We start from the raw sequence: 27950 nt of genomic DNA, 5'->3' as shown, positions 1-27950 counted from the left end.
CTTGCAATTCAAATCAAAACATAAGTGTAAGCCCTTACTCAAGACACATATTCAGTATGCAATTAATTTACCTTTGGGTTTTGCTTTTGTTTAGATCCCAAGGGGTGTGTGTGTGTGTGTGTGTGTGTTTAATGGTGATCCTGAGTTTATGAATACACAGCAGAAGATCCTCTCTGGGACATCTAAGGCCATGAAACCATGAACTCTTCCAGCATGCTGACCTGTTAGATTTTTATATCCTGCACGTTGTCTAGTCTTTATTTCTAGCAAATCTCTCTCCATTGAAAATATATTATAAATTTATTTAAGGTATTTGAGCGAAGTTCTCAGGAACTTAGTAAAATAAATACTAATTATTACTAATAGGAAGTTGGAGTCATTGACCACATTTGGAAGCCATAACTAAAACATAACTTTGTCTTTATAAGCCATGTTGTAGTTTCTATAAACAAACCAAGATTCTTTGAACTCACAATATAGTCTAGTGAAAATTTTGGCCAAAACACTAAGCACCAATAGAGAAGGGAGGGAAAAAAAAGCAGACCAATTTATTTATTCTTAATTTCAAAGGTTCAACAAGTGATAGTTTATTCTCACAACTAATATTAGATTCATCACCTCACCTATGGGTAACTTTCATCTCATTTTTCAACTTCTTACCATCACAAAAATAGTTTTAGTATTCCACACCAGTACTTTTAACATTTAAATCTTTTCTCGTCTCTTGATAAACTAGGGTTCATTTTCCTGCAGCCTTTCCTAACAGATTTATATATTCCCCAAGTTCTCCCATTTTGACAATATTTTTCTTTCCCTTTTACTTGAATGACAGTTTAGTTAGGTATAAAATTCTAGCATTGAATATTGTAGAGAACTCTTAGAATACGCTGCTCCTACTGTTCCTTCTCCCATTGGTTATAGGCAAAGGGACCCTTGTGGCTCAGTGGGTTCACCTTTGAGCTGCCAACCACAGGATCAACAGTCAAAACTCACTAGCTACTAAGCAGGTATGTGCTCCCTTAAAGATTTATGGACTTGGAAACCCTAGGGAAGAGTTCTACTCTTTCCAACAGGCTTGCTAATAAATACTCAATAGCAGTGGGTGGGTTTCTGTGTTATGAAAGAGCTTTGAAACCCAGCAACTTTGCTCGACTGTCTGTCTCAGTGGTAGTTTTATATTATGTAGCTGGAAAGTGACTTCTGGGAGTGTTTTCAGTTTCAAGTTACCCTTTCTATGGATAGTAATCCCAAGGCTTCCTCTAGTCTCTTTCCAACCAGTAATTCTGGTCTTTGTTTGGGGCGGGGGTGTAGGGGATTGGCGAGAGTGGGAGGGCTTTGGATTTTGGTCTGCCATTTTTCAAACCCATGTTTCCCTACATTTTACCACTTTGGGGAAGACAGGTATTATAATGAAATAATATACAAAGACCTAGAGTTAGAAAGAACCCACTTGGCATGTCTCACGCTGGAATCTCCATTCTTCTCAAGGCTATCCATAGTTTGTTTCGATCCACATGTCAAATGCTTTTGCATAGTCCATGAAACACGGGTGCACGTCTTTCTGGTATTCTCCATCTGCCATCAGCAAAGACAACTGTCGTTCTGTGTCCTCTTGTGAACCTCGCTTGAATTTCTGGCATTTCCTTTTTGATGTATTTCTGCAACTTTTTAAAAGATTGTCTTCAGCAAAATTTCCTTGTGCACAATATTCATGATACTGCTTAATGATTTCCACATTCTACTGGACCACCTTTCTTTAGAAGAGGAACAAATATAGATCTCTCTCTGTCCATTCCTTGGCATACACGAGTGAACGCTTTCAGCATTGCATTCACAGCAGTGACCTCAAATATAACAGCAACTGTGCTTTATTCTGTTGTTCTTAGAATTGCTGAGTTGGAACTGTTTTGAAGGTACCTAACAACTGTTTGCCAAGCTGAGAGAAAACAAGATTTTAACAACAAAGGTGACTTTGATCCCGACACATGACCATCGGAGTTACTGGGGGCCTTGTTCTAGGGCTTCCAGACCACACTTAGAATTTCTCTTAGCAAGTGCGAGCTGACCAGACCAGAAAAGACTCTCCTGAAGGTCGATACCAACTAGACTCCAGGGGCATGATTTCGCTTATCATGCAAGATTCGTGGGTTAGAAAAACCTGAATGCAGAGGCTTAGAGAACTTCCTGCTTGATGAGAATATCAACTCTTAGGAGGATAACTTGTCCCTTTGAACATGGAAGCTTCGTGTTGGGAACCATCCCAGGCTGCACTGCACACGCATCTGCATGTGCAGCCTTTTGGGTTAGAACAAATCTAGTTGTCAGTATGATATACTCTCCACAATTTTTTTGAGTCGTTCTCAAGAATTATTGAACCCAAAGAGGTAGTGTAAGCCAGCAGGTTATAAAGTAAGGGTGTCATGCGGATGCCCACTGTTGTACCTGGCATCCTGAAGGGGTCATGGGAACTAGTCTTGAAGTTGTGGCCAGCAGCTCAGAGAATGATGTGCCATATGGACTCTCCAAGCTTGCAGCTGGTGTCTGTATGGCAGAGTGAAGAATGGTGTGAGCTCTGACTTCGCTCCAGCTGGCAGTGGCCAGAAAAGTATTCAGGAAGCGACCGGTGATGAGGATGGAGAAGTGGGAGTGTGAGAACTGGATTCATCACCACGCTTTGGGGATTGGATGTATGCTGTGCCTTACTGTGTACCTCCCAGCTGGTCCTGTATTTTCATCTTCTGTGGACCATCATGTCATTATAATAAGTGAATTCTGGGGCCTTACTTCTTCTGAAAGGTGAAATCCCTGATGTTGAGTGAGATAACATGATTGTGTAAAAGTTATTCTTTAGCTTATGGACTGGAATGTGTCCATAGCACAGTGAGTAGAATGAATGAAGGCAGCCGCCCCCAATCCAGAATTAGTGTCATTCTGATGAGAATGGAGAGCTGCCATTTGTAGTTTATAAGTAGATGGCGCACACACGAAGGGAGAGAGCTGCCCGAGCGATGGTGGAGCCCTACTCCCCATGCCAGGCCCATCCTGCTTAATGAACCTTACTATGAATGGGTCCAGTACCCTAGACATGAATGGCAGTTTGCTGGATGACTGAATTACTGATCATTTTAATCTTCTTGCCTATACACTTCTAACTTCTCTACAGTGAATATGTTGTATTTTTCTGTTCCGATGAAATATTTTAGAATATTAAGGTCAAGCCTAGCAGAACTCTAAAATAAATATAAACACCAGACCAAATCTAATGAGCATGGCCTACAGTAATAGTTGAACAACAAATTGAGTGGATCAGAATTGTCTCTCAGGATGTTTTCAAGAGGAAACATTGATAGTGACCTGCTAGCCCCAGCCCCCTGTCAAAGTGCCTTGGAAAAGCCTTGGGCTTAGCAAGGGTGTCTTTGTTTTTTCTGGTTGGAGCCCTGATCACTGGCGATAATTCTGCTGCTGGTCAACAGGGAAGCTTGGAAGACTTCTCTTATACCCTGGTTTTATAAAGGAGGTAGGGGACCTGGGTGTCATCTTGTCACTAACCCAGTTGTTCTCTCTCTTTTGTCTGCAGGCAGCTGGCTAAGAGCCTTGGACAGGCGGGTGAAATCGAACCTGAAACGGAAGGAATACTAACTGAGTATGGCGTGGATTTCTCCGATTTCTCTTCAGAAGTTCTAGAATGTCTCCCTCAGAACTTTCCATGGACAATTCCAGAAGAGGAATTCAGCAAAAGAAGAGATTTAAGGTAAGCACCTGAAAACCTGTAAGAAACACATGGCGCCTTCCTCCTAACTGCACCTCCCTGCGGGGCGGGCTCATCGGCTCCCGCTTCCAACTGGTCAGGTCTATGCCACTTGAGACCAAGTGCTCTGTACCAGCGACGGGCAGTCAGCCAACCCACGAGGTGGTTCTGATCCCATTGCTTGGGTTTGCACAGTCCAAAGTGTGCTCAGAATAGTTTTTAAATTTTTTAATGGTTGAAAAAAGTCAAAACCAGAATGATCTTTTGTGTCATGGCCCTGACGCCATGTGACATGGCCCTCACACCCCCATGTCCATGAAAGGAGCTCCGTTGGGCACAGCTGCGCTCTGTGATTGCCTGTCTGTGGCTGCGTTTGCACCGCACAGGCGGTGCTTGCGACAGAGACTGTGACCCGTACCGGGAAGCGCTGGTTGACTGCTGCGCTGAGCATTCTAGTTCCAAGAGATGCCGCCGTCACCTACTCCTAGGTATGGCAGGGTAAGGACGGTGTTATCTGGTGGGAAGGGCCTTCCTGTGAATGGGCCTCTTCAGGCACAGCAAAGGATTCAAGACTTTGTGCTTGGAGCCTCGTTTTTAAGCTTTACTTTTAGGTCTGGAATTTGTTGGAAAGTTCTTTTGTGGTATTTTTATAACAACATCTTCTTTGAAGATGTTTCTTCGTTGTGGGATGTTAGTTCTTTTCTGATATTTCTCTTTAGAATTTGGTTTCAGTACTGGCATTCATTTTGGATGCCACATGGAGATGCTTAGAACCAAGAAACTTCTCGTACAGTCCTCTGGGGCTGTGGAAGGTTTTCTTGCTAAGGTCATCCCGTGTCAGTCTTTTCCACCGCACTTGTTCACTTCATGCCGCTGAACTTGTGACGCCTTCATCCCTTGAAGCTTGGTGGCCATTGACCCACCGCTCTTCTCCCTCTTGCAGTTGTATCTTTTAGGAATTCCCGGGGCTTTTTGTCTCTGCCCTTTCTTGCTGACAGCAGGCCAGGGAAAGGAAAAGACCATTGGCAGTTGGTCCTCTTTCCTTGTTGTCCGTGACTCTCTTGAAACGCATTGTCTTTGAAGTCTCATGTCGCCGTCCTGCCTGTGGACAGTGACCACGTCTCCCTGAGCCCCTTGCTAGTGCAGAGCGACACTTCTCCTCAGGGACTGTGTAGTCTTTGGCCCACGGCCTTAAGTTAACCTCGGAAACTCTGTTTTTCATATACAAATTGAAGGGCTTGTTTCCCGAGATCTTTTCCTGAGTTTGGGAATATAAAAAGATTTCATGAGAAAAGAGAGTCAGAATGAGTGGCTGGGAAAGCAAATCGGTGTAGCCATTTGGCACTGTCCAGCAGCATTTTAAGTGTACCTACCCTTTGACCCAAGGAGTCCTGGTGGGACAGTGGTTACGCACTGGGCGCTCACGGAAAGGTCAAGAGTTCAAACCCACCGGGCCACTCCACAAGAAAAAGATCTGATGATCACATCTTGTAAAGACCAGAGCCCGGGGACCCTCCCGGGGCAGTGCCACTCTGTCTTACAGGGTCCCACTGAATGGTAGTCAACCTGATGACGCACAGTAGTACCACCCCGCCACTCTGTCCAGAAATCCCTCTACTCAAGAATGTTCAGTGCTGCTTTCCTGTGAAATTGAAGCCCTGGGATCACTGCTGGTGTTCGTCAATACAGGAATAGGTGAATGGCGTTTTCTGCACCTGCACAAATGGTGCCGGAAGCCCATGAGCTCTTCTAAAAAGATGATCGTCAGGTTTCAGAACATTGTGCACGAGCCTAGAGGTCAGTCAGCTAATACAAAAATTAAACACAGGAATTCACATGTGTCTTGGTTACATAATTACAAATCATTGGTTTATATTGTGATGGTTTTATAAATATGTTATAAGTTTATTCATATGCTTTTTGAATAGCTCATTTATATAAATGAAAAGCCAAACTCAGTGCCATCAAGTTAATTCCAACTCACAGTGACCCTATAGGGCAGGGTAGACTGTAACTCTCTCTCCATGGAAGGAAAGCCTCATCTTTCTGCCTTGGATCTGTGGGTTGTTTTGAAGAGCTCGAAACCCACCATACTACCTGTTCCTAAATAATTTTATTATATTTACATGTAGACACATCAAATAGACACACACAGAAAGAGGTCTTGGAGAAAATATATCAAACTGTTACCAGAAATTACTATAGGGAATAGATTAGTAAGGGGATCCAAACGGCCATGGAGTTGATTTTGACGAGTCGCAGCCTTCTATAGGAGTCTGAGGCAGTAAATCTTGACAGGAGCACATACCCTCATCTTTCTCCTGGGTTTGAACTACTGGCCCTGAGGTTAGCGTCCACTGCTCACCCTATGGCACCACCAGGACTCTGTAGGAAAGGCCTAGGGAAGCAGTATTTGACATGCTGCTAGATTACTCAAGGTATTTTTTATTAGACTTTTAGAAAGTTTAAAGTTGGCAGGAAAATGCACAGAAAGAGCCTTCCTCTGTGTTTCCTTCTCTGCCCTTGTACCATTTCTCCAGTTAGAGATACACCCAATACAAGAGGCACCCCCTCCACTGGGCAGAGCTTTCAGCATGCACATTTTCCCCGCTAGGCAAGCATCAAGCATCTCTCTCTGAGTTAGTGCTCCCAGTGAGGTTGCCTGGGAAGGTTCACTCTGGTCACAGTGAATTTTTTTGTAAAAGCAGTGTCGCTTGAACCTTGTTTTTGTGCCGGCCGATTTGAGAGGACAGAGTGCAGCATTGCAATTGTGTCTCCTGCTTGGGGAAAATGCCGCAGAAACTGTTGTAAGGTTGAACACAACTTACAAGGACAGCGCCACGGGAAAAACTCAAGTGCGTGAGTGATTTTCTTGTTTCCAAAAAGGTGAAATGTCAATTGATGACAAGCCTCTTTCTAGACGTCTGTCAGCTTCCCATAACAGATGAAAATGTCAACTTAGGGCACTTGGAGTTTGTTGTACCAGGTCAGACTCTTAATCAAACTTCCTATTTAGAGGTTCTGAAAAGATTGCGCAATGGTGTGTGACAAAAAAAGGCTTGACTTGTGATAGACAGGTGACTGGTTTTGCCACCATGGCAATGCACCTGCTCACACAGCCACCTCATTGCACCAGTGTTGGGCCAAAAACAGCAGGCCTCTCTCTTGCCCCACACACCTTACTCACTTGATCTCCCTCTGTGCGACTTCTTTTTGTTTCTACTAATGAAGAGGGGCATGTGAGGACAGAAATTTGACATAGAAGAGGTGGGGGGGGGAGAGACGAGGGAGGTGCTGACAGCTATCCAAATAGATGAGTTTGAAACATGTTTCTAAGAATGGAATCGCAGATTTGACTAGTGTGCTTAATACAATGGAGGTTGTCTCGTGAAAACCAGTTAAATACATAGCTTGGGAGCGAGGGGGTGGTAATTCCATGTTTGGGGAATTAAATGTTAGAACAGCAAGCATGGGTGTGGTACACTTGTCACAGTTCATGACGAAACTCTCTCCTTTGCCTCACGAGTCACCCAGGCTGTGGCCCGTTTCTGTGGACGGTGACAAACGCATCATGCCACGTGTCCACCGTGACAGTGTTGTACAGAATACCTTCCCTGCCCCTCAGAGCCCCAGGGTTGCAGCGCTTCACCCCCTTTTCCCTCTCTCCCCTGAGCTTTCCCCTGACAAACAGTGGTCTTTACACTGCCTCTGAAACATGTCTTTTCAAAATGGCATCTAGTGGGAATCGGGAAGTGGCCTTTTCAAGCTGGTGTCTGCCTTAGGGCGCCTCCGAGTGGGCGCACAGCATGGCGACTCCTTTCTCTTTGACCCCTACATAATACTTTGTGCAGCCGGGACAGTTTCTTTATTCGTTTACCTCTTACAGGGCATCAGAGTGATGACAGGTTTCCTACTTCCCAGTCTTTTAGCCCCTTGTAACTTTTTCTTTTCCTTTAAAAAAAATCATTTTATTGGGAGGTCTTACAGATATTATAACAATCCATAATTCAATTAGATCAAACATACTTGTACAATTGCTGCCACCATCGTTTTCAAAATATTTCCCTAGTTCTTGAACTCTTTGATGTCAGCTCCCCTTCCTTGCAACTTTTTCTGATCTAACTGCATTAGCTGGTGATTCTGATAAGAGATTGAGTATAGCAAGTGTGGAGAGGGACCATGCTTGTCCTGCTCTTGATCTTAGGAGAAAGCAGCTGGTCTCTCCCTGTGAAAGATGGGAGTTGGCGGTTACTTGTAAAGGCACAATATCAAGTAGAGGGAGTTCTCCACTATTTCTAGTGGCTGGTGTTTTTTTTTTTATCATAAATGGGTTTGGATTGTGCTACATACTTTTTCTGCTTCTATTAGTATCGCATGATTTTTCTTCTTTAACTTGTTGATGTGATGAACTACATTAATTGATATTTTCATGTTGAACTAATCTTTTGTACCTGGATTAAATCCCACATGGCCACGTCTTATATTTCTTTTTATTTAAGTTGGATGTGATAGAATAATACATTGTTGAGAACAGTTACAATCCATGTTCATGTAAGATCCTGGTCTCAAACTTTTCTACCTAGGAATGTCTTTCCCCAGTTTTGACAGTAAGGTAATGCTCACCTCATAAGGTGATTTAGGAAGTGATTCCTCTGCTCCTGTTTTCTGGAAGAAATTATAGAGCATTCATATCATTTCTTCCTTAAGTATTTGGTAGACTGGTTTTATGCTTTCTGTTTTGGGCGGTTTATTAGCGATTGATTCATTTTCTTTATTAGAAACAGCCCTTTTCAGCTAATGTCTTTCTCCTTGTGTGAGATTTAGTTAATTGTGTCTTCAAGGAATTGGTTCATGTTATCCAAGTTCTCACATTTGAAGGCATAGATTATTCTTCTCTCAACCATGGGACTAGTAGTGATGGCCTCCCTTTCATTTCTTTTTTCTTTTTTTTGAGGGTGAGTGAGTTAGTGAGAGAGTGAGAGTGAGTGAATGAGAATGAGGGAGTGAGTGAGAGAGTGAGTGAGTTAGGGAGAGTGAGTCTCTTTCATTTCTCATAGTAGAAATTTGTCTCTTCCCCCTTGCTCCCTTAATTAGTCTGGACATTCACCAATTTTTATTGACCTTTTCTAAGAATCAACTTTTAACTGGGACGACGTTGTTAGCTGTGTCTTTACAACAACAAGACAATCGACCCACTCTTGGTTCTGTTGATGATCTTTCTATTTTTGCTTTCAATTTTATTGGTTGTCAGCTCTAATCTTTACTGTTTTCTTTGCTTACTTTGGGTTCAATATCCTCCTCTTCCTCAAATGTCCTGATGTAGATCCTTATTTTACTGATTTTAGATTGCTCTTTTAAAAAAGTATGTTTTCAGTGCTATACATTTCCCTCTAGACACTGCCTTTTCTGCATCCCACATATTTCCATAGATTTTATTTTCATTTCGTTAAAATAGTTTTAAATTTCTCTTGAGGCTTCTTCTGTGACCCATGTGTTATTTAGAAATGTGTTGTTTAATTTCCAGATGCTTTAGCTGGCTTTCTGCTAAGTGATTTCCAGTTTAATACCCTTTTGGTCTGCATACTTGCTATGATTCTTATTCTTCTAAAGGTACTTAGGTGGTCTCATGGCCCAGAAGGTGGTCTCTGGGTGAGCACCCATGTGAACTTGAGAGGAATGTGCTCTGTAAATGTCAGTGAGGGCTAGCTGAGTGAAGGGGCTGTTTGGTTCCAGTGCATCCTTAACTGGCTTGCTGCCTGCCAGATGTACCAGTTACTGTAGAGGGTACTGAAGTCTCTAACTGTAATAATGGGCCGGTCCATTTCTCCTTGCAGTTCCCTGTTTGTTGCCTCCTCTATACTGATCGCTGCCCTTCAGCACATACACAGTCAGGATTGCTGTGTCATCCTGCTGCACCCACCCCACACGGGGGTCAGGCAAGTCCCCTGTCAACAAATCCCTTCTGGTTTTGTTTGTCTGGGGACAAACTCACTCACTTTTGAAGGATACATTTGCTGGATATCAAATTCTAGATTTGTGGGAGTTTTCTTTAACGTTTTAAATATTTTCACTTCAGTTTCATGGTTTCTAGAAAGAAGTAAGATGTAATTTTTATATTGGTTCCTATATTGGTACTGACTTCTTTTGGATTTTTTTCTTTGGCTTGGGTTTTCTGCAGTTTGAATATGATATGTATGAGTAGGTGTTGATTTTGGGGTATGTGTCTTACACAGAACTTCCTGGGTCAGTGGTTTGATGTCTGTCAGTTTTGGGAAATGCTTAGCTATTTGTACCTCAGATGTCTCTTCCGCTCCCTCCTTTCCTCCTCCTCCTCCTGTACGTCCCTTACCAGGTATGTGATGCTTTTTGTCCAGGTCCCGCAGTTCCTGGATAGTCTGTCCGGATTTCTTCCCTCCCTTCTTTTGTCTCCCCATCTTTTTTGAGTTTGGGAAGTTTTTGTTAACAATTCCTTGAGGCCAGGATTGTTTCCTTGGCCACAGCCAATCTACTGATTAACTCATCAAAGGTACTCTTCATTCTGTGATAGAATTTCTTATTTTGAGTTTTCCTTGGGATTTTTCCTTATAATTTCTATTTTTCTGCTTACAAGGCCCACCTGTTCTTGCATGTTGTCTACTTTTCCATTAGCGCCCTTATTAGCATATTAATCATAGTCAGTCTAAAATCTTGCCATCTTTGTATCTGATCCTGATGTTCGAATTGTCTCTTCAGACTGTGTATGTGTGTGGTTCTTCTTGTTTGATTTTGCCTTTTAGCATGCCCTGTGATTTGTTGTTGCTGCTGTGGTTGTTTTAAAAGATAGATGTGATGTATCAGGTGTAAGGAACTGAGGTAAACAGACCTGCTGTGTTCTGTATCTGTAGGTGAGAAAGGCTAAGCTTTCTTCCATTGTCCCTGCATCTTTAGAAGGCACCCGGGTAGCACAGTTAAATGTTGGGCTACTAACTGACAGGTCAGAGTTCTGATGAACCAAACGTCCCACAGGAGGAAGGTGGGGCAGTAAGATTTATAGTGTAGGAAACCTGGGAGAGAGTTCTTCCCTGCCCTATAGAATCGCCAGATTTCCCTAGAGATTTGTTAAATGGGCTCTGAACTTTGCAGGGGTGGGGTGGGGTGGGGTGGGGTGGGGTGGGGTGTGTGTGTGTGTGTGTGTGTGTGTGTGTGTGTGTGTGTGTGTGTGTGTGTGTTTTTCTCTCTCTCCCAGATCTTCAAAGTAAGAACCTGGTAAGACTCGTGGAGATGTACCCAGGAAAGTAAAAAGATAATGTGTCTCTCAAGGTTAGCCAGGTACCCTGTAAGCATCCCTTCCCTGCCCTGGCGTGATTGCTGGTGCTCCCTCCCGGTGAGCTGCCGCTCGCTGGGCTTAGGTCATTTTCAGGTCTTGGGAGTGATTCTTCGCCCTGGCTTCAGTTCCGTGCCGGGACTAAAGAGACTTGCCGAGTTTCCATTCTCCAGCCTTCATCTTGATTGGGAAGGGATGACTTCCGAAGTCTTTACTCATGCAAATGATTTTCTAAAGTCATTTGTGTAACCCAAAAAGTGGCTTGTATGTAATTGTCAGGAAATAAGAAAAGCTCATCCTTTTATTGACTGGTTTGCTCAGTAATAATAACAGTAAGGCATTTGAACAGCCCTGGAGCCCAGGTTTGCCCTAACTTTCCCTCTTGTGGCTGTGCCGTGCCGTGTTCCTCGGCTCCCCAAATGGGAGCCCGCGTTCCACAGAAGGACTCTGAGAGTGCAAGGCCCCAAGAGGACACAAAGCTTCTCTCTGGGGGTGGCATAGGGCAAAGACTTACTTACGTACGTACTTATTTGTTGGTTCACTCAGGTGAACCATTGCCTCATAGTGATCCTTTAGAAAGGACCTTGTATCACTGCCCAGAGGGCTCCTAGGTTGTAGTCTTACAGGAGTAGATTGCCGTGTCATCTCTCCCATAGAGCCACTGACCTTTCAGTTAACAGCAAGACTCCTTATCAGTTTGACCTGTTGTCACATGCTGTTGACTCCCACTCAGCACCATGTGTCCTTCCTGATGTCCAGCACCATCCCCATAACCACTGCTGCCCTGAGCCTGTTGTTACAGCCACTGTGCCAGTCTGTTTCATTGAGGGGCGTCCTCTTTGTCCCTGGCTGGTCTGTGCCAGCAAGCATGACGCCCTTTTCCAGATCCCTCCTAATCACATGTCTGAGGTACGTGAGATGAAGTCTCACCAGCCTCTCTTCCTAGGAGCATCCTGGCTGTGCTTGCTGCAAGACAGATGGACTGTCACCGTCTGCATTCCTCACCAGCATGGTAATTCCCGATCGTCCTTCCTCATTGTCTAGCTTTCTGGGGCACACAAGTCATCAGAAACATCATGGTTACAAGTTAACCTATATACTGTCAATTGCTCCCAATTTCCCCCTAGGATTATATTTCTAAATTCAAATCCGATTATATTGCTTCTTGCTCTGAGAATTTTTAAACCACTTCCTGATGCCTAAAGTAGTGTAATCCAAACACTTTTGAATACTCACTCCTAATATGTGTGTGTGTCTTTATTTTTACATGGTAAGCTTATTCGCTACTTTACTATTCTATTGCATTCTTAGTGGAATAATAACAAGATGAAATGAGAATGAAATAAATTTTTTAATATTTTTAGTTTTATGGAGAAAGGGCATAGAAACACCACTTTGCTCATATTAATCTTTTCACTGTTGGTAAAAACCATGTGACTGAATATTCTTTATTTTAAATTTTCTTGAGGTAATATAGCAGCTCGTGATGTGGACATTCAGCTAGACTTAGTCTCCATCGAAGTTCTGGACACGTGGACACTTGGTTTTGTAGGTGACCACAGCTGGGTGGGGAGAAACAAAGCCGTAACCTCTCTAGGACGAGCTAGCTGATCTTCACAAAACCATAATACTCATTTTCACTGCTGTTCAGTGTGTTCGGATTAATGTTTACGATTGCAACTTGCAGTGGAGTGCCAGAGTAGGACTGCGTCGGTGTCCGTGACTAAGTCTTTCTGGGGCAGCGGCCCCATCGTTCTCTCTGAATTCCTCTGGGCCCCGAAATCACATTGAGCCCCGGTGGCATGGTGGTTACGCATGGGGCTGCTGCCCTCAAGGTTAGCAGTTGGAAACCTCCAGTAGGGATGAGGCTTTCCACTCCTCTAAAGCGTGCCAGTCAGGAAACCCACGGGGAAGCTCTGCCCTGCCAGCCAGGGTCGCTGTGAGTCCGTATTGACTCGATGGCGGTGACTTTGTTGTGTTTGGAGTCATGTAACCATGGAAACATTTCGAAACATCCGTTTCTAGAATATGATCTCTAAAACTTTAAGTGTGTGATTTTATTTTGGTTTAAAAACAACGATCACTTTCTCATGTTTGTGCTTCCTCCTTTATCCTGGGATAGGCGAAGCGAGTTTGATTTTTTCTAAGATACCTGCTAAGTCACATGGGAGGGACAGCCAAGGTTCTGAGATCTCAGTGTGTCCGGCAGACCCGATTAGGAGGAGAATGAAATGTCGACCCAGGCCTGAGAGCCCTGGTGAGGCCGGCACAGGCAGTGTTGCATTCTGCGGGGCGTGGGGTCGCAGCGAGCTGCTCGGAATGCAGAGACAATTAGCCCAACTCTGTACCCGTGGACTCTGCTGTCCTCTGGGAGACAGACTCACACCACGGGGGTGAGGTGCAGCCGAGTAGGGCAGTGCCGGGGTGCAGGTCTGAGCAAGCACCCAGTCAGTGGTGCGCGAGGGGAGGGTTGAAGGTGAAGGCTGCCACAGCTGCACAAAGGTGGTCTTTGTTTTTGTGACAGCCGCGCCTGCGGGACAAGCGAGGTGTCTGCCTTCGTGGGCCTGGTGCTCCCCGCTCGCCGGGTCGCCCTGCCCGGGAGCCACCGTGTTGCTCTGGCTGCACCTACGTCAGGCGCCTCCATACCCGCTTCGGTTTGGTATTTGAACAATTATATTTGGAACAGAAAAGTTCCATCAATCTTTAAACCTCATAATCCAATTATGTCAGTAAAATTCCAGTTTTTTAGTCCAGTGGAATTGGGGCAATATTTTGCAAACTGAAGTTGAGAGCAATAGTGTTTATTTTGAAAAGAAAAATGGTTGGTTAGCAATTTTCAAGGAGTAAGGCTGGTGTGAACTCCTAGTGGCAACCTGGCCCTTCTGATTGGAAGCTCCGTTTTTATGGGCCTTCGGGGCCTGTCTCTGAGCACCTCTAGACCTCTCGGAGTGGGGCGTGGAGGGTTAAAGAGCCATGCCACGCCTGCCAGCCTGGGGAGCAGGAAGTTCTGGCAGGGGATCACACCAGGAGCCCAAGAAACCCAAGAGTTGTTTCTGTGACTGGCTCCAGTTTTTTCTAATTTCATTCATATTGTTTGGTTTCGTTTGTTGCTAAACTCGAATAGGAAACCAGAGCTTGAAAGCTCAATTAAAATGGAAAACAAAAACCTACATATTGGATAAGGGAAAATAACTCACCAAACAGATTGTTTTCTTCTTTGTCTTCCATTTTTCCTATTGTTTGGCCCTATTGTAGAAGTTTGGGTCCTGTCGAGTTTCGAGAACAACGTGAGTTTCACTGAAGTCAAGGTGGTTGCTATAGCTTTTGACCAGAACACCCGTGACCATCAATTTCTTTCCTATCCCCCAATAAAAAGGGAGCCCAGGGACCTCCACCGGACCATTACAAATGTGAAACTTGGCACTTAAAATTGCTTGCTCTACATTTTCCAATTGCTTTCTCTCTCTCTCTCTTTCTCTTTCTTTCTTTTTTTCCACTTAATGTCGTTCTGCCAACTGGTGATTTTATTATTATAAACAGGACATTGTATTCACTTTTAAGAAGAAATATGAAGCTGAAGGTAAAATTACAAACTCCAGCTTCTCGGCTGCCAAAATAGGAAACAATGAGCTAAAAATACTGAGCCCAGAAAGGGTGCTGTGCTGAGAGGTACTGAAACACCGTCAAGATGGAACCAGTCAAAGGGAATTTCCCCTCACTCCAGGTAAAACCAACCTTGAAATAGCAATTTGAGAGGGGAGACATATGACACCAGCCTCTTTCAGGTCAGCCCCTTATGGGAAAGCTTTCAAACATAACTACCATTAAATGACTAACGATCTTGCTGTTTATCAGGAAGTCCAACATGATTAAATTACAATTTGAAAAGCCTCCTTTTGGTCAGGGAATGTGGCATGTGGGAAGGAGCCCTCAAAACTACCCCCAACTCTCCCAGGGATCTGTGGGTAACCCTGGGCACATCTTCAGAATTGGGGTAGGGGAGATAAGTAATTTCATCTTTGGGAAATGGCTTCTTTCAGGTTAGGAAAGGTCATGGGTCATTGGGATTTGCATAGGTGTTCTGGAGGGAAAGTGTCCTGGGGCTGCTGATTCTGGGGAACAGGTGAGTTAATAGGTCTTAGTCTGTTCCTGGGTGCCTTTTTCCTCATGGCTCATCTCATGGAATTGGTAGTGTTCCTTATAATGCACTTTTCCAATTGTGAAACTGATTACTGTCAACCCTCCTGAGTCTGTGAAACCTGCTTCCTGAATTCATTAGCAGGACCCCTTTCTGGCATCTGAAAGAGAAGGGCATCCCGTCAGCGGCTCTCTGCCTCATCTGCCTGACAAACTGAGACTGACTTGGGTCTATGGTGTGGGCTACACTCTGATGGGATGATGTTACTAAGAGCTGTTCGGTTTTTATGGCATGGCTGGCAGTAAGGGAAGTTGTTCTGCACCAAAAGGGGAAGCTGTCATTGTCATTTGAAGTGACCAGCAGTGTGGTTCCTGTAGTGGACATCTCAACTCACTGTGAAATTACAAGGAACACAGACATAGCAATAGGGATTAATAGGGCCTAAAAGTAGACACACAACTGGACATTCTTAATGGTAAGTAGCGTGTCAACCTGTAAAATTTATGTCACTAAACAGCACCTTCCTTGGAGAAGACACATTTTCAATGAGTAGATTTTATCTGACCAGGTAGAAAAATGCCCACTGGTAGACAATGCTTGAACTATGAACCACAACAGACTTGATGGTACACCACCACCGCCACCATCATCACAGCAAAACTGTGTGGAACTGTTTGGGAAACTGCCAGACTGTCTGCTGAATATCACTGGGCATTCCCACTAGCAAAATAGGAGGTCTCCAGTGTCTCTGCATCAGCGGTTCTCAACCTTTCACAGGGTCGCCTGATTCATAACAGTAGCAAAGTGACAGTGATGAAGTGGCAATGAAAATAATGTTGTGGTTGGAGGGGGTCACCACCACATGAGGAACTAACTGTATGAAAGGGTCATGGCAAGAAGGTTAAGAACCACTGCCCTACATCCTTCTGAATGTGCTCTGTATCCCACTGTTTGATATATATAGTTCATAATAAGGAACGTGGTGGCACTGTGGAGTAAGCACTGGGCTGCCACACATAAGGTCAGTGGTTCAAGCCCTCTAGTCGCTCTGAGGGAGAAAGATGAGGCTGTCTAGTCCCATAAAGATCTGCGGTCCTGAAAACCCCCAGGTGCAGTTCTATTCTGCCCTTTGGGATCTGTATGATCAGAATCTATTTGATGGCAGGGGGAATTACCAATGATGATGAACTCCTTTCCACGTGCTTATTGATCATTTATGTATCTTTGGAGAAATACCTATTCAGACCTTTGCCCATTTTAAAATTGTGACTTTGTGCTTTTGTTGTTGAGTTGTAAGAGTGTATATTCTAGATCCCGGCCAGTTATCAGCTCTCTGGTTTGGAAATATCTTTTCCCGACATGCAGTGTGTCTTTTCACTTCCTTGGAGGCCTGGGTCCCTTGAGGCACAGAAATGTATGAACTGATAGAAGTCTGGTATATCTATTTTTGCTGTGGTTGGCTCTGCTTTTGGCACCCATCTGTGGAAAACACTGCTGCTATACGGTCATGAGATTTGCACCTGGGTTTTCTTCGGTGAAGAGTCCCTGGGTGGTGCGAGCAGTTAATGTATTGGACTGCTCGCTGAAAGCTCAGAGGTGTGAGTTTACCCAGCAAGCACCTTGAGAAAAAGATCTGGGGTGGACTACTTCACAAAAGCCAAACAATGAAAGTCCTGCGAAGCACGTTTCTGTTCTGACACACATGTAGTTACCATGAGTTTGAACGACTAAATGCCAATCAGCTTTTTTTTCCCCCCAGAGTTTTATAGTTTCAGCTCTAACTATTTAGGTGTACTTTCTTTTTAGTTTATTTTTGTAGATGGTGTGAGGTAGGGATCAGGGTTCTTTTACATATTTATTTACATAGCCAGTTGTCCCAGCAGCATACGAAAGCACTTTTAATGCAAAAACAGTTCTCTTCCCTTACGAAAGGTCTTGGCGCCTTGGCTGAAAGCCAGTTGGGCACGAAGCTATAGATTGTCCATGCTAGTCCACTGATCCATGGTCCCCACTGTATGCTACTACCACGCGGTCTAGATTACTGTGACTTTGTAGTGAATTTTGAAATCGGAAACTGTGAATCCTCCAACTTGTGTTTTTATTTTTCAAAATTTGGTTTGGCTCTTCTGGATCCCTTGAATTTCTCTTGAATTTTTTGGATTGGCTCGTCAGATTCTGAAAGAAAAACAAAAGCGGCAGCAGCTGGGATTGGTGAGGAATTGCATTGTGTCTTTGTTTCCTAGGGCTGCCGTCGTGAAATGCCACAAAGTACGTGACTTTCTAGAAAAGAAATGAATATTCTTGCAGTTCTGGAGGCAAGAAATACAAATTCAGAGAGGGAGCCATGGCTGCCCCTTGTTGGCTTCAGGGTAGATTCTTCGTGTTTCTCTTCAGCTTCTGCAGTCCTTGGTGTTGGTTGTGCTCCTCGGCTTAGAGATGAGCCTTCACCTGCGGTCTGTCTGCCCTGGGTGTGATTCTGTCCCTGTGTTGTCCTTTTTTTTAAGTAGGATCTCACTCAGAAAGGATTCGAATTTAGGCCTTTCCAATTACTTAACTGATGCCATCTGTAAAGGAGAATCCTGTTTCCCTAAACAAGGTCACGTTGACCAGTGCAGGGCTAGGACTTCAGCATTTCTCGTGGGAGGACGCGGTTTATTGGTGACATGTGAGGTTGGCCTGTGCATGTGGGGCGTATGGATACACACATGGACTATCTCTCTGTCTATCAGGCTTGCAGGCCACAGAGTGGCCACGGGACAAAACGACTCAGCGGCAGTCCATGGGGAGCCCGTAGGTGGGTCAAGTCCCTCTGTGGCCATTACTCAACAAAGCAGCGCAGGAAGGCTCTACGAAGTGGAAGGGAGGGTGGACTGCCGTGCAGCTCAGGACTGAGCACCGGTGAGTCCCCTGGATGCCCTGTTGCCGCATACGTTCCGCTGACAGGGAGCTGCAAAAACCTGCGTCCTCGAGCCGTTACAGTTACAGCAACAACAATTTACAAGAAAAACCTGCATCCCCTCATCAGAAGCCTGGGGTGAGGGTGGGTGGACTGCCAACAGAAAATGTTTGGGGCAGTACCCGCTAGACTCTCTCCAGCCACCACCAGCAAAACCTCACATGCATCATCAATGATCCACCACCATTGCCAGCACGTGTGCTCGTGCACACACACACACACACACACACACACACACACACACACACTTTCAGAGGACTAAGCAAGGAGAATACTGCATAGTTTAAAATCAGGAAAGGTATGCGTCAGAATTGGTAAGAGGGTCCTTAACTATACTTATGCAATACATGTGCTGACCAAATCGCCAGAGAATCAGAAGAACATGGCATCAAGATTGGAGGGAGGCTTGTTTTGTGATATGCAGATTACACCACCTTGCTTGCTGAGAGTGAAGAGCCATTAAACTGATGAAGATCAGGGATTGTAGCTTCAATGTGGGCTACAACTCAATGGAAACAAGACCAAATCCTCCCTGGACCAGCAGGTGACAACATGAGAAATGGAGAAAAGACTGAAGTTGTCAGGGATTTTGTCTTGGTTGGATTCACAATCCGTGTTCATGGTCACAGCAGTCAGGAGCTCAAAAGACACACTGCATTGGGTAAATCTGCTCCACAAGACCTCGGTAGAGTATTGAAAAGCACAATGTTATTTGGAGGACTAAGGTGCACCTGAGCCCAAGCCATGGCGCTTTCCCTTGCCCTCATGTGTCTGTGAGGGCTGGAAATGAACAATTGATGGGTCTGAATGGCGGTGCTGGCGAAGAATGCCCAAAGGACCAGCACATCTGTGTTGGAAGGAGTGCGGCCGGAGTGCTACTTAGAGGCAAGGACGGCAAGTCTGTTTCACATGCTTGGACTTGTTTTCAGAGAGACTTGACCCTGGAGAGAGACATCATGCTTGCTAAAATGGAGGGTCAGCCAAAAAGAGGAAGGCCCCGAACGAGACGGATTGACCCAGTGGTGCAACAATAAGTCCAGGTGTAGGACCACTTGTGAGGACGGTGCAGGACCTTGCAGTGTTCTGTTCTGTTCTGCATAGGGTCACTATGGGTTGAAACCGACCTCATGGCATGTGGCAACAACAACAAGCAAAGAACGAATCCCCCCCACCCCCAAAGACCTTACGCCACCCCATGGAATGGACGAGCCACGGTACTCTGATCCCCCAGCCAGTGGTGTGCGTGGAGCCTGCCTTGTGCAGACCAGCACCCTGATTATCCCAGTGAGTGGCATCAGCCGATCTGAGCAGGGAGCAGTGCCTTCCCATCCCATCGACAGCAGAAGCAGGGGTAGCACACTGACTGCCCTGCCCAGTCTCTTTTGGGGGGAAGCAGCCCCATTTCCATGCTAGTGTAGTGGCCACGGGGCCACACGAGGGCCTGGGCCTCCATTCCTCACTCCGGGGAGAGCAGGCCCTCCACCAGGCCCCCTGCAGGGCAGTACTGAGGGAGCGGAGAGGGGCTGATGGTCCATGTCCAGTCAGGTGGACCTAGGCAGTGCTCCATTCACTCACTGCCCTGGTGACAGCAGATTCCATTTTAACACATTGAAGACTAGATATTTTTTTACCAACTTACCCAAGTGGTCATGTATTTTTTCAGCTGTTAGGTTTTTTTTACATTAAATCATAAATGGCTTTACATCTCATCAACTTTTTATCATGTTTATTTATAACTTTCAGTTTTTAATATAAAGCATCTCACATTATGAAACAATATTGTACAATGTATGCAGAACATTATTACTTTATGAACTATAATCTTCATGAAGTTATACACTTCTTGTAAAAATAATCAGCATAATCCATATGACTTTGAAAACTTAGAAGAATTTGGGCTCAGAATTTCTCCATGTCTTTTTGTGTAACGGGAGCCCACTGGAGCGATTTAGGGGATGTTTTACATCTCACCGAGGTTTGATCCTGATAAACACACAGCTCCTTGAAAAATAATTCAAACAAATGGTAACTATTTGATTTAACCAAAATGCACTAAAATGCTAAATAAACAAAAAGAGCATTTAGACAATCGAGTCTGATACATTCACTACTGATGTAAACACCTAAATAGAGGAAGTATTTAAAATGTATCCAAGTAGATGGCATCTGAAGACAGCGTGAGTTATCTCGTGATCCGTCCATAACAGATGGCACGTGAAACACAAGTGAACTGGGGATTCGTCTCCAATGTGTTAAGATGAGAAGCCTCCACTCGGGCTGATGTCAACCCACTGGGAGCCTTCCCTCCGCTCCAAGGAAAGTAACAACACAGCAGGGGGAGGTGGTGATAGCTGGTGGCTTCCTGCCCCCTTCCCCTGGTGTCAGCAGGGTCCAACAGGGAGTGGAACTTCTATCCCCAACCTACGGCAACAAAGCATTGTGGGTCAGACATCCACATCCTCCTTCCCTTCAGACAGTGGGGCCCAGTGGGAATCTGCGCTTCTGTTTCCTGCTCACAGTGTACACCCATGCCCCCCTTTTTACTGGGAAGGTGCCAACAAGATGGAGCAGGGAGGCAAACTGCCACCCACTCATCTACATGAGGCAGCGTGCGTAGTGCTTCGGTTTTGCTTCGTTTGTGTCAGCCGGGCTCAGCCAAACGCTCAACATACATCACCCAGCTGCTGCCCTACACCTCAGCAGGGCACTGCTCCCTGGAAAGGAAGGCTCATGATGCCATTTCTGAAATGTCGAAAATACAATAAATAAAAAGCAACCCATTATGCCAAGAATCAGTAATTTCCCAGTTTAAATCAGGAATGACAATCCCCCGGCACTTAGCATCACGGTGAATCAGATGTTGCAATTATCCAACACAGTTTTCCTTTTATTTATTTTTCATTTTTCAAACTTTTTATTGTGAATTTGGTGGGGGTTTACATAGCAGATGATTGTTTTTGCATTCAACAGTTTAAACAACTTAATGAGACCTCCCAGTGGTTTCCCCTTTCTCCCCATCTTCCGCTTGTAGTATATAACATTCCCTTCTCGCAGATGAGGGAAATAAAGACATTCTCAAACGAAGGAAAACGAAGAGAATCTGTTGATAGCAAGCTGCCGTCACAGAAGGGCTAAATCAGTGAGACAAAAAGCTGCCTCTTTGCGGGGGAGTGGGGGGTGGAGTGGCGGGTGTTCAATATAATTGACAAACTTCCATCAAAACTGACTAAGATCAACAGAAGACACAGGACTGAGACAAGGGACATCATGTAGATGTCACACCCATCCAAAGCATCGCAAGATGCTATGATAAACAGCCTCCTACAGTGCTGGTGAATGCAGCAGCTTACACGGAGCAGACCACATGCTCAAAAACCACAACCACCAAAACTCAACCAAGACGAGATAGACTGACTGAATAGTCCTGTAAGATTAAAGTGAATTGAATTTATTATTTAAAAGCTTCCAATAAATAAATAACCAGGCCCAGTTGGGTTCACTGGAGAACTGTAGCAAATATTTAAAGAAGAATTAACACCAATTTTATACAACCTTTTTCCAGAAAACAAACGAAGAGGGAACACTTCCCAACTCATTTTACAAGGCCAGTATTACCGTGATGATGATTTTTCAAAACTAGACTAAGGCCGTCTGCAAAGGAAAGCTCCATGTGGGAAAAACTCAGATCCAAAATACTCAACAAATGTTTAGAATTGATTTTAGTAAAACATAACAAGAATTACAAACTGTGACCCAATTAATGTATTGCAGGTATGCAGGGCTGGTATAACACTCAAAAGTCAATCAACCTGCAATATATAAAATCTAATTCAAAATGGATCATAGAACTAAATGTAAGAGCTAAATTAATAAAACACTTCAGAAAGAACAGAGATATAAATGTTTGTGACCTCAGACCAGGCAAAAGACAAGTGGCAAAAGAAAAACAAAACACAGGGTACATTGGACTTCCTCAAAATTAACCTTTTGTGTCTCAAAGCACACCATCAAAAGAAGCGAAAAGACAGCAGAATGGGTGCTTATGTGTAGGACCAAGGGACTTGTTTTCAAACCATACAAAGACATCTTACCACTCACAGTAACTTTCCTTTAACCTTTTGAAGAATTGCCAAATGTTTCCCAAGGGGGCTGCATCCACTTATGTTCCTTCCAGCAGTGCCTGAGAGTCCTACCTACTCCGTGTATTCTCCAACAGTTGTTATAATTCATCTTCTAGTTCAAAGCCACCCTAGCGGGTATAAAGTTGCCTCTTACTGTGGTTTTGGTTGGTGTTTCTGCACTGACTAACGACGATGAGCAGGTGTTTATGAACTTATTGCATATGCATGTCTTTGACACCGTTGCCCAGCTTTGAGTGGGGCTGTTTGTCTGTACTGTTGGATTCGGTGAGGCGCGTATCCTTGCCATAGAAAGCATGGGCTGTGGAACAGTGGTGCTCACCTTACTGAGGCCGCGGCCCTTTCGTACAGTTCCTCATGTGGCCCCCAACCAGAAAATTATTTTTGTTGTTACTTCATCACTTTTATTTTGCTACTGTTATGAATCGGGCAACCTCTGTGAAAGGGCCGTTCGACCCCCAAAGGGGTTGCGCTCCACAGATTGAGAACCGCTGCTGTAAAAAGAAGTACTGATAAATGGACCCTCTTCTACATTAAGACTTTTTATCTGGGAAAGACTCGGTGAAGAGGTTGCAAAGACAAGCCACAGAGCAGGAGAAAATAGTTGAAAACCACACACCCAACAAAGGACTAATATCTAGAATTTATTTGTTTAAAAAACTCTCAAAACTCAGCAGTATTTTTCTTCTATGGTTTTGCAAACCATCCAATTAGAAAGTGTGTGAAGTGCAGGCACCAGAGGGGATGCCCAGATGGAAAATAAGCAAATACCAAGATGCTTCCATCAGGGGTGATTGGGGCATGCACGTTTGGTCTACAGTGACCTCTCAGAATGACATGAGAAAAGGAAAGGCCAACATGGTGACAGTTCTGTAGCCATGTCAAGCACTGGTAAGGACGTGGACACAGTGGGTCGCTCCAGCATTGCTAGTAGGCACGGACCCTCTGGAAGACAGTTTGGCAGTTTCCTTACAAACGAAACACATAGCCCAGCATTTGAACTCCTGGGCATTTGTCCCAGAAAAATGAAAACTTTTCACTCAGAACCTGTACACAAATGTTTATAACCGTTTTCCTGGTGCTAGCAAAGACCCTGGAAATCGCCCAGCTGTCCTTTAACAGGTGAGTGGCAAAGCAAACATGGGACATCCGTACCCTGGAATTACACTCAGCAGTAAAACAAACGATCTATTGATACGTGCAGCAGTTGGAGGAACCTCCAGGGAATTAGGCTGGAATGAGAAACACTTGCACACGCACACACATACACATGTGCACACACAGTATGATTTCATTTATATAGTATTTGTCAAAAGACCCGTTTTAGAATTGGAGAACAGATTTGATTTGGACCTGCCGGGTAGGTGAGCAGGTTTAGGGAGGTCATTAAAGATGGACAACGGGAGGGATATTGAGGTGTTAGTTGTTTTCATGATCGTGATCATGGTGATGTCGACACGTGAACGTAACACACATCCTCATTTTGAGATTGGTCTGTCATTTTATAAGGTGTCATCACTGTGAGAAACGGGTACATGACAGCTGTGTTACTTCCCACACTGCTTGTTCCTTTACAGTGATCTCGAAGGAAGACTGAGACTGTCATTCAAGGCCAGGGGAAGTCCTAGGTGGAAATGTAGGAACTGAAGATAAGCGGGGGAAGCCACCAAGGTGACTAAGTCTACCTGGGTCGAGCCTCCGTCAGCAGAGAGGACCGAGGGTCGCCTGCAAAGGACTCCACAGTTACAAGGGTGGACGCTTTTTAAGAAAAGGTGGGATTGAGGTTGCAGACCAGCGAATTAGTAGAGTTTTAAAAAATACCATTGGTGAGAAGTTCTCAGCAAAGGTGTGCAGCTCTGCACGTTCATGCAGGGGGATGAGATGGGAGGAAGCTTGAATGCGGTCACAGGATTAGCAGTCAAGTCCTTCCCTTTCCTTTTGCACGCTCCACGTTATTTCAGTGGAGCGATTGGACCCAAAGCCAGGTTCTAGTCAGCTGAGGAGGGCTTGGTGCGTGGCGACAGCAAGTGTAAGCAAACGCGCGCGCGCGCTCTCTCTCTCTCCCTCTCTGGAGCTTTGCTGAGAGGGAGCTTGAGAGAAGTAGGATCGGGGAGAGATTTTTTTAGAATGGGGAAGACTGGGGCTTGCTGACTGACAGAGGGTAAGGAGCCAGTGGAGGACATATGTGTTTTTGGACGACTCTTCGGAAAGTGTGTTCAGAGCTCAAGACACATTTTCAACAATGGCAAATCTGCATCTTTTGAGGGTGGATTTGATTTCTGGAAGCAGCCAAGTCACTTCGGTGCCAAGGGTGGTAAATCAGGTGGGTGATGAAGCTGCATAATACAACTTCTCCCCATATTACATAACACATAATTATAAGGTAGTAAACCGATGTTCTCATGAAACACATGAATTGGCCTAGAAAGTCCTTCTTAAAGAATTCCAAAAAACCGTTTAAGCTGCGAGAGCATTCTGTGAAGCAGTGGATGGCCTGGCTGCAGTGACCTTCAGGGGAGGGTGTGCATGTGTTGAAGTCCCGTTAGGTACGTGAAGTGATCGATCTTGTTACTCTCGGGGCACAAATGTAAAATTGCCCTGAAATCTTTGGAATGAGACCAAAGTTTGTCTATGGGAGAGTTTCAGATTTCAGATTGTAATTGTTTAAATGGTTCTCCTGCGGTCTTGTAGATGTAATTAGAATTCCTAGGGTAGGAGTGTTCCCACGAGCACAACAATACTTTCAATGTGTGTGCAATGAGCCTTTTCTATAGTCTATTTAATTATTTCCTTTTGAAATGTAGTGATTTTGAAAATATTAAAGCTCTAGTGTAATCTCACATATCTGTCAGACCTAAGACAGGACTGGGCACGTGGTAGGCGCTCGCTGAACTTACTTCTCCTGCCTTTCCAGCCTGGGTTGGACAAGGTGTTGAGCCTCCCCAGGGGCAGGCAGCCTTCGGTCCTTCTTCATGGAGCATCCCGACTCAGGGTCAGTCAGAACTGTCCACGATGAAGGAGGAAAGGAGAGGCGTGTACCAGTTCCATGTTTTCACATTAACCTTCATAGCTGATGTGGAAACACACAGATAACAGAACATGTTTCTGTTGCTGGGTACCGACTCACGGCAACCGTGTCCAGCAGAACAAACCCACCAAGTCCTGCGCCATTCTCCCGTAGTTCCCAGGCTCCAGTCCATGTGGCAACTGCCGTGTCAGTCCATTTGGTAAAAGGCCTTCCTCTTTGTCACTGCCCCTCTCTTTTCCCTTCTCCAGGAACTGGCATCTCTTGATAACATGTCCGGAGGACATGAGATGAGGTATCTCCATCTTTGCCTGTAAGGAGCATTCTGGCTCTACTTCTGGCTGTCGCAAACATAGCATCTGTTTAATGCTGATTTATTAATTCAGGCTGGTAGGGTAAACATTTCATACCTATGCCCTGAGCAATGGTTGCCTCCATCCTACAGATGAAACCTTGTAGCTCAGGTGAATAGAAGCGCTTGTCCCAGGCCACACAGCTAAGCGTGCCGCCGCACACCTTCAGTTCAGCTCGTTGCCACCTTCCTCAGGGGCCACCTTCGGAATCCCTGACTGTATTTGCTAGACGTTTATTTGATGAAAAAAACAAATGAAACTCACACCTCCCTTTAAGGAGAGGAAATAGAAGCTATAGCCTTCTTCAAATGTTGTCTGGACAGGACCTGTTATGACACTCAAGCCACTTGTCTTTCAGGTTGATCTGTTTCCAAAACAGAGCCATGATATTGATCATCCACTCTGCTCTCCCAGCAGCCTCCGCCCCCCCCCCACCTGCTGGGGCTGGCTGCCTGGGGGTGCTGGCTCCTCTAGCTTTGACTCAGCACACTCTCACTCAGACTTTTTTTGGCCCCAAGGGACAGAATCAACTGGAGCTCATTTAAAGGAGAAAGAGGACTTTGTGTAGGATCCTTCGGGTCTCCCAGAATCTAAGGGCAGGGATGTAGGCCCGGAAGTGAGACAGGAAACCCAGAAAGGCTTCTGCCCTTACCTCAGCCTCCGTGCATAATGGCAGCTACCACCAATGACCAAGTTGTCTTCACCTTCTCTCCTTTTCTCTGCCCCAACTCCAAATTCTAGCTAGACAAGGATCAGCTGGTCCCAACAAGGGACGCACTTGAAAGACAGAGGATGAAGACAGACCACCCAATGTGTCTGTCACAGCCGTTCACTTGTGCCCTTGTTGATGGTGTCATTCATTACTTCTCTTTCTGAAATTTGTAAATTCCCCTGATTATCACAGAGGTGAAATAGAAGAATAAATATCTTCAAGATAATATGGCTTGAATCCTCACCCACCCTGCCCATTACTACTTCTGTAATCTCGGGCAATTTACTTAACTCTGCTGAACCTTACTTTGTTATAAGTAAACAGGGATACATATGTAACATTTTCACAAGGCTATGTCAGGGATTAAGTACATGTGTGTGGAGTTTAGCACAGCATGCATTTTGCTTGATAAAAAATGATCTTCTTTCTGATAATCCTTAAGGGGCATTACCTTTCCAAAAATAAATTTAAGCCCTATTTGGAGTGAGAAAAAAAAATCAAACTCCCTTTTGCCTTCAGATTCTTTCTCCTCCTCCTCCTCCTCCTCCTCCTTCTTCGTTGCCCTTACCCATCGCCTACTGTATCTCAAGGAGCCAGGGTGGTGCAGTGAGTGAAACAGTGGGCTGCTAACCATAAGGTTGGTGGTTCAAATCCACCAGCTGCTTCTAAAGAGAGAGACAAGGTCTTCTGCCCCTGTAAAGTTGCGGTCTCAGAAACCCAAAGGAGCAGTTCTACTATGTTGGGCTCAGCTTGAGAGCAGTGGTGTGGAGCCCGGGATGTCAGTCGATTGATACGTTAAAGGGCTGTGGCTCGAAATCCCACACATTCTCCAGGTCAGTGTCCCAACGATGACTGCAGACTTCAAGCTACCACCCCGGGTGTCCCCTCAAGGAGTTGCTGCTGACCCTCACAGATGTTTTGGTGCTTTTGATAAAGGGACTTTTGAAATGGTTGAAAACCAGTTGTGGTTCTACCACAGCACCAGCCTTTTTTCCAGTGGTTAGAATTGAGTCCAGCTACAGATCCTGTTCAGTAAATCTTTATTATCTCTACTATTTTCAAGACACTGAAATCAATACTGTTGGCATTTTAAAATATGTAATTGAGAAAAAGTTCTTTCAAAGTTGCTAAAGTGTGGGCGGGGCGGGGGGAGGCCATATGTCCGCACAAACCACTAATTGAGGGCATTTGGGCTGAACTGGTTTACCAAGGCCCCATGTCAGTGAAGGTTGGTCATGTAGAAAAAGAATGGGATAGTAGTTTGAAACTAGGTCATAGAGGGTCTTGAATGCCAAGCTAAGTATCAGGATAGCTAAAAGCCAGTGAAGGCTGTTAAGAAATAGAATCACGAAGAATAAAAAGAAAGAACTGGAATCACGTTCTGTTTGTTTCTGTCATAACCTTTTCCTAAGAACCTTGATCCTGGAGTCAGGCTCCGTAGGTCTGTAGAGGTGAGAGTGAGGGCGAGACTGGGTGCCTAGTGGGCTGAGGCTTCGCTAGCAGTGGACAAGCGGGTGGGATTGTGAGTGTGGGCCCAGTCCGAGGCTTGGGGAGGGTTGGACTGTAGGGATTTTAC

General features: G+C 44.9%; 1 protein-coding gene across 2 annotated transcripts in view; it reads left to right on the top strand.

The window, feature by feature from the left end:
- The window catches only part of DIS3L2 (DIS3 like 3'-5' exoribonuclease 2), a 294286-nt gene that overhangs the window by 144797 nt on the left and 121539 nt on the right, over positions 1-27950 (top strand). For both annotated transcript variants that reach the window (XR_012779398.1, XM_075530268.1), the window contains exon 9: positions 3578-3751. Coding sequence is in view for 1 of the 2 variants with exons in the window: in XM_075530268.1 (XP_075386383.1) it covers positions 3578-3751 (174 nt within the window). In the remaining variant the exon portion in view is untranslated. The remainder of the gene's footprint in view (positions 1-3577; positions 3752-27950) is intronic.

Source organism: Tenrec ecaudatus, chromosome 13 (genome assembly GCF_050624435.1).
Source record: "Tenrec ecaudatus isolate mTenEca1 chromosome 13, mTenEca1.hap1, whole genome shotgun sequence".
In the NCBI taxonomy this organism is placed as follows: Eukaryota; Metazoa; Chordata; class Mammalia; order Afrosoricida; family Tenrecidae; genus Tenrec; species Tenrec ecaudatus.
The sequence above is the reverse complement of the archived record's forward strand: the minus strand, read 5'-3'. Positions and strand labels throughout refer to the sequence as shown.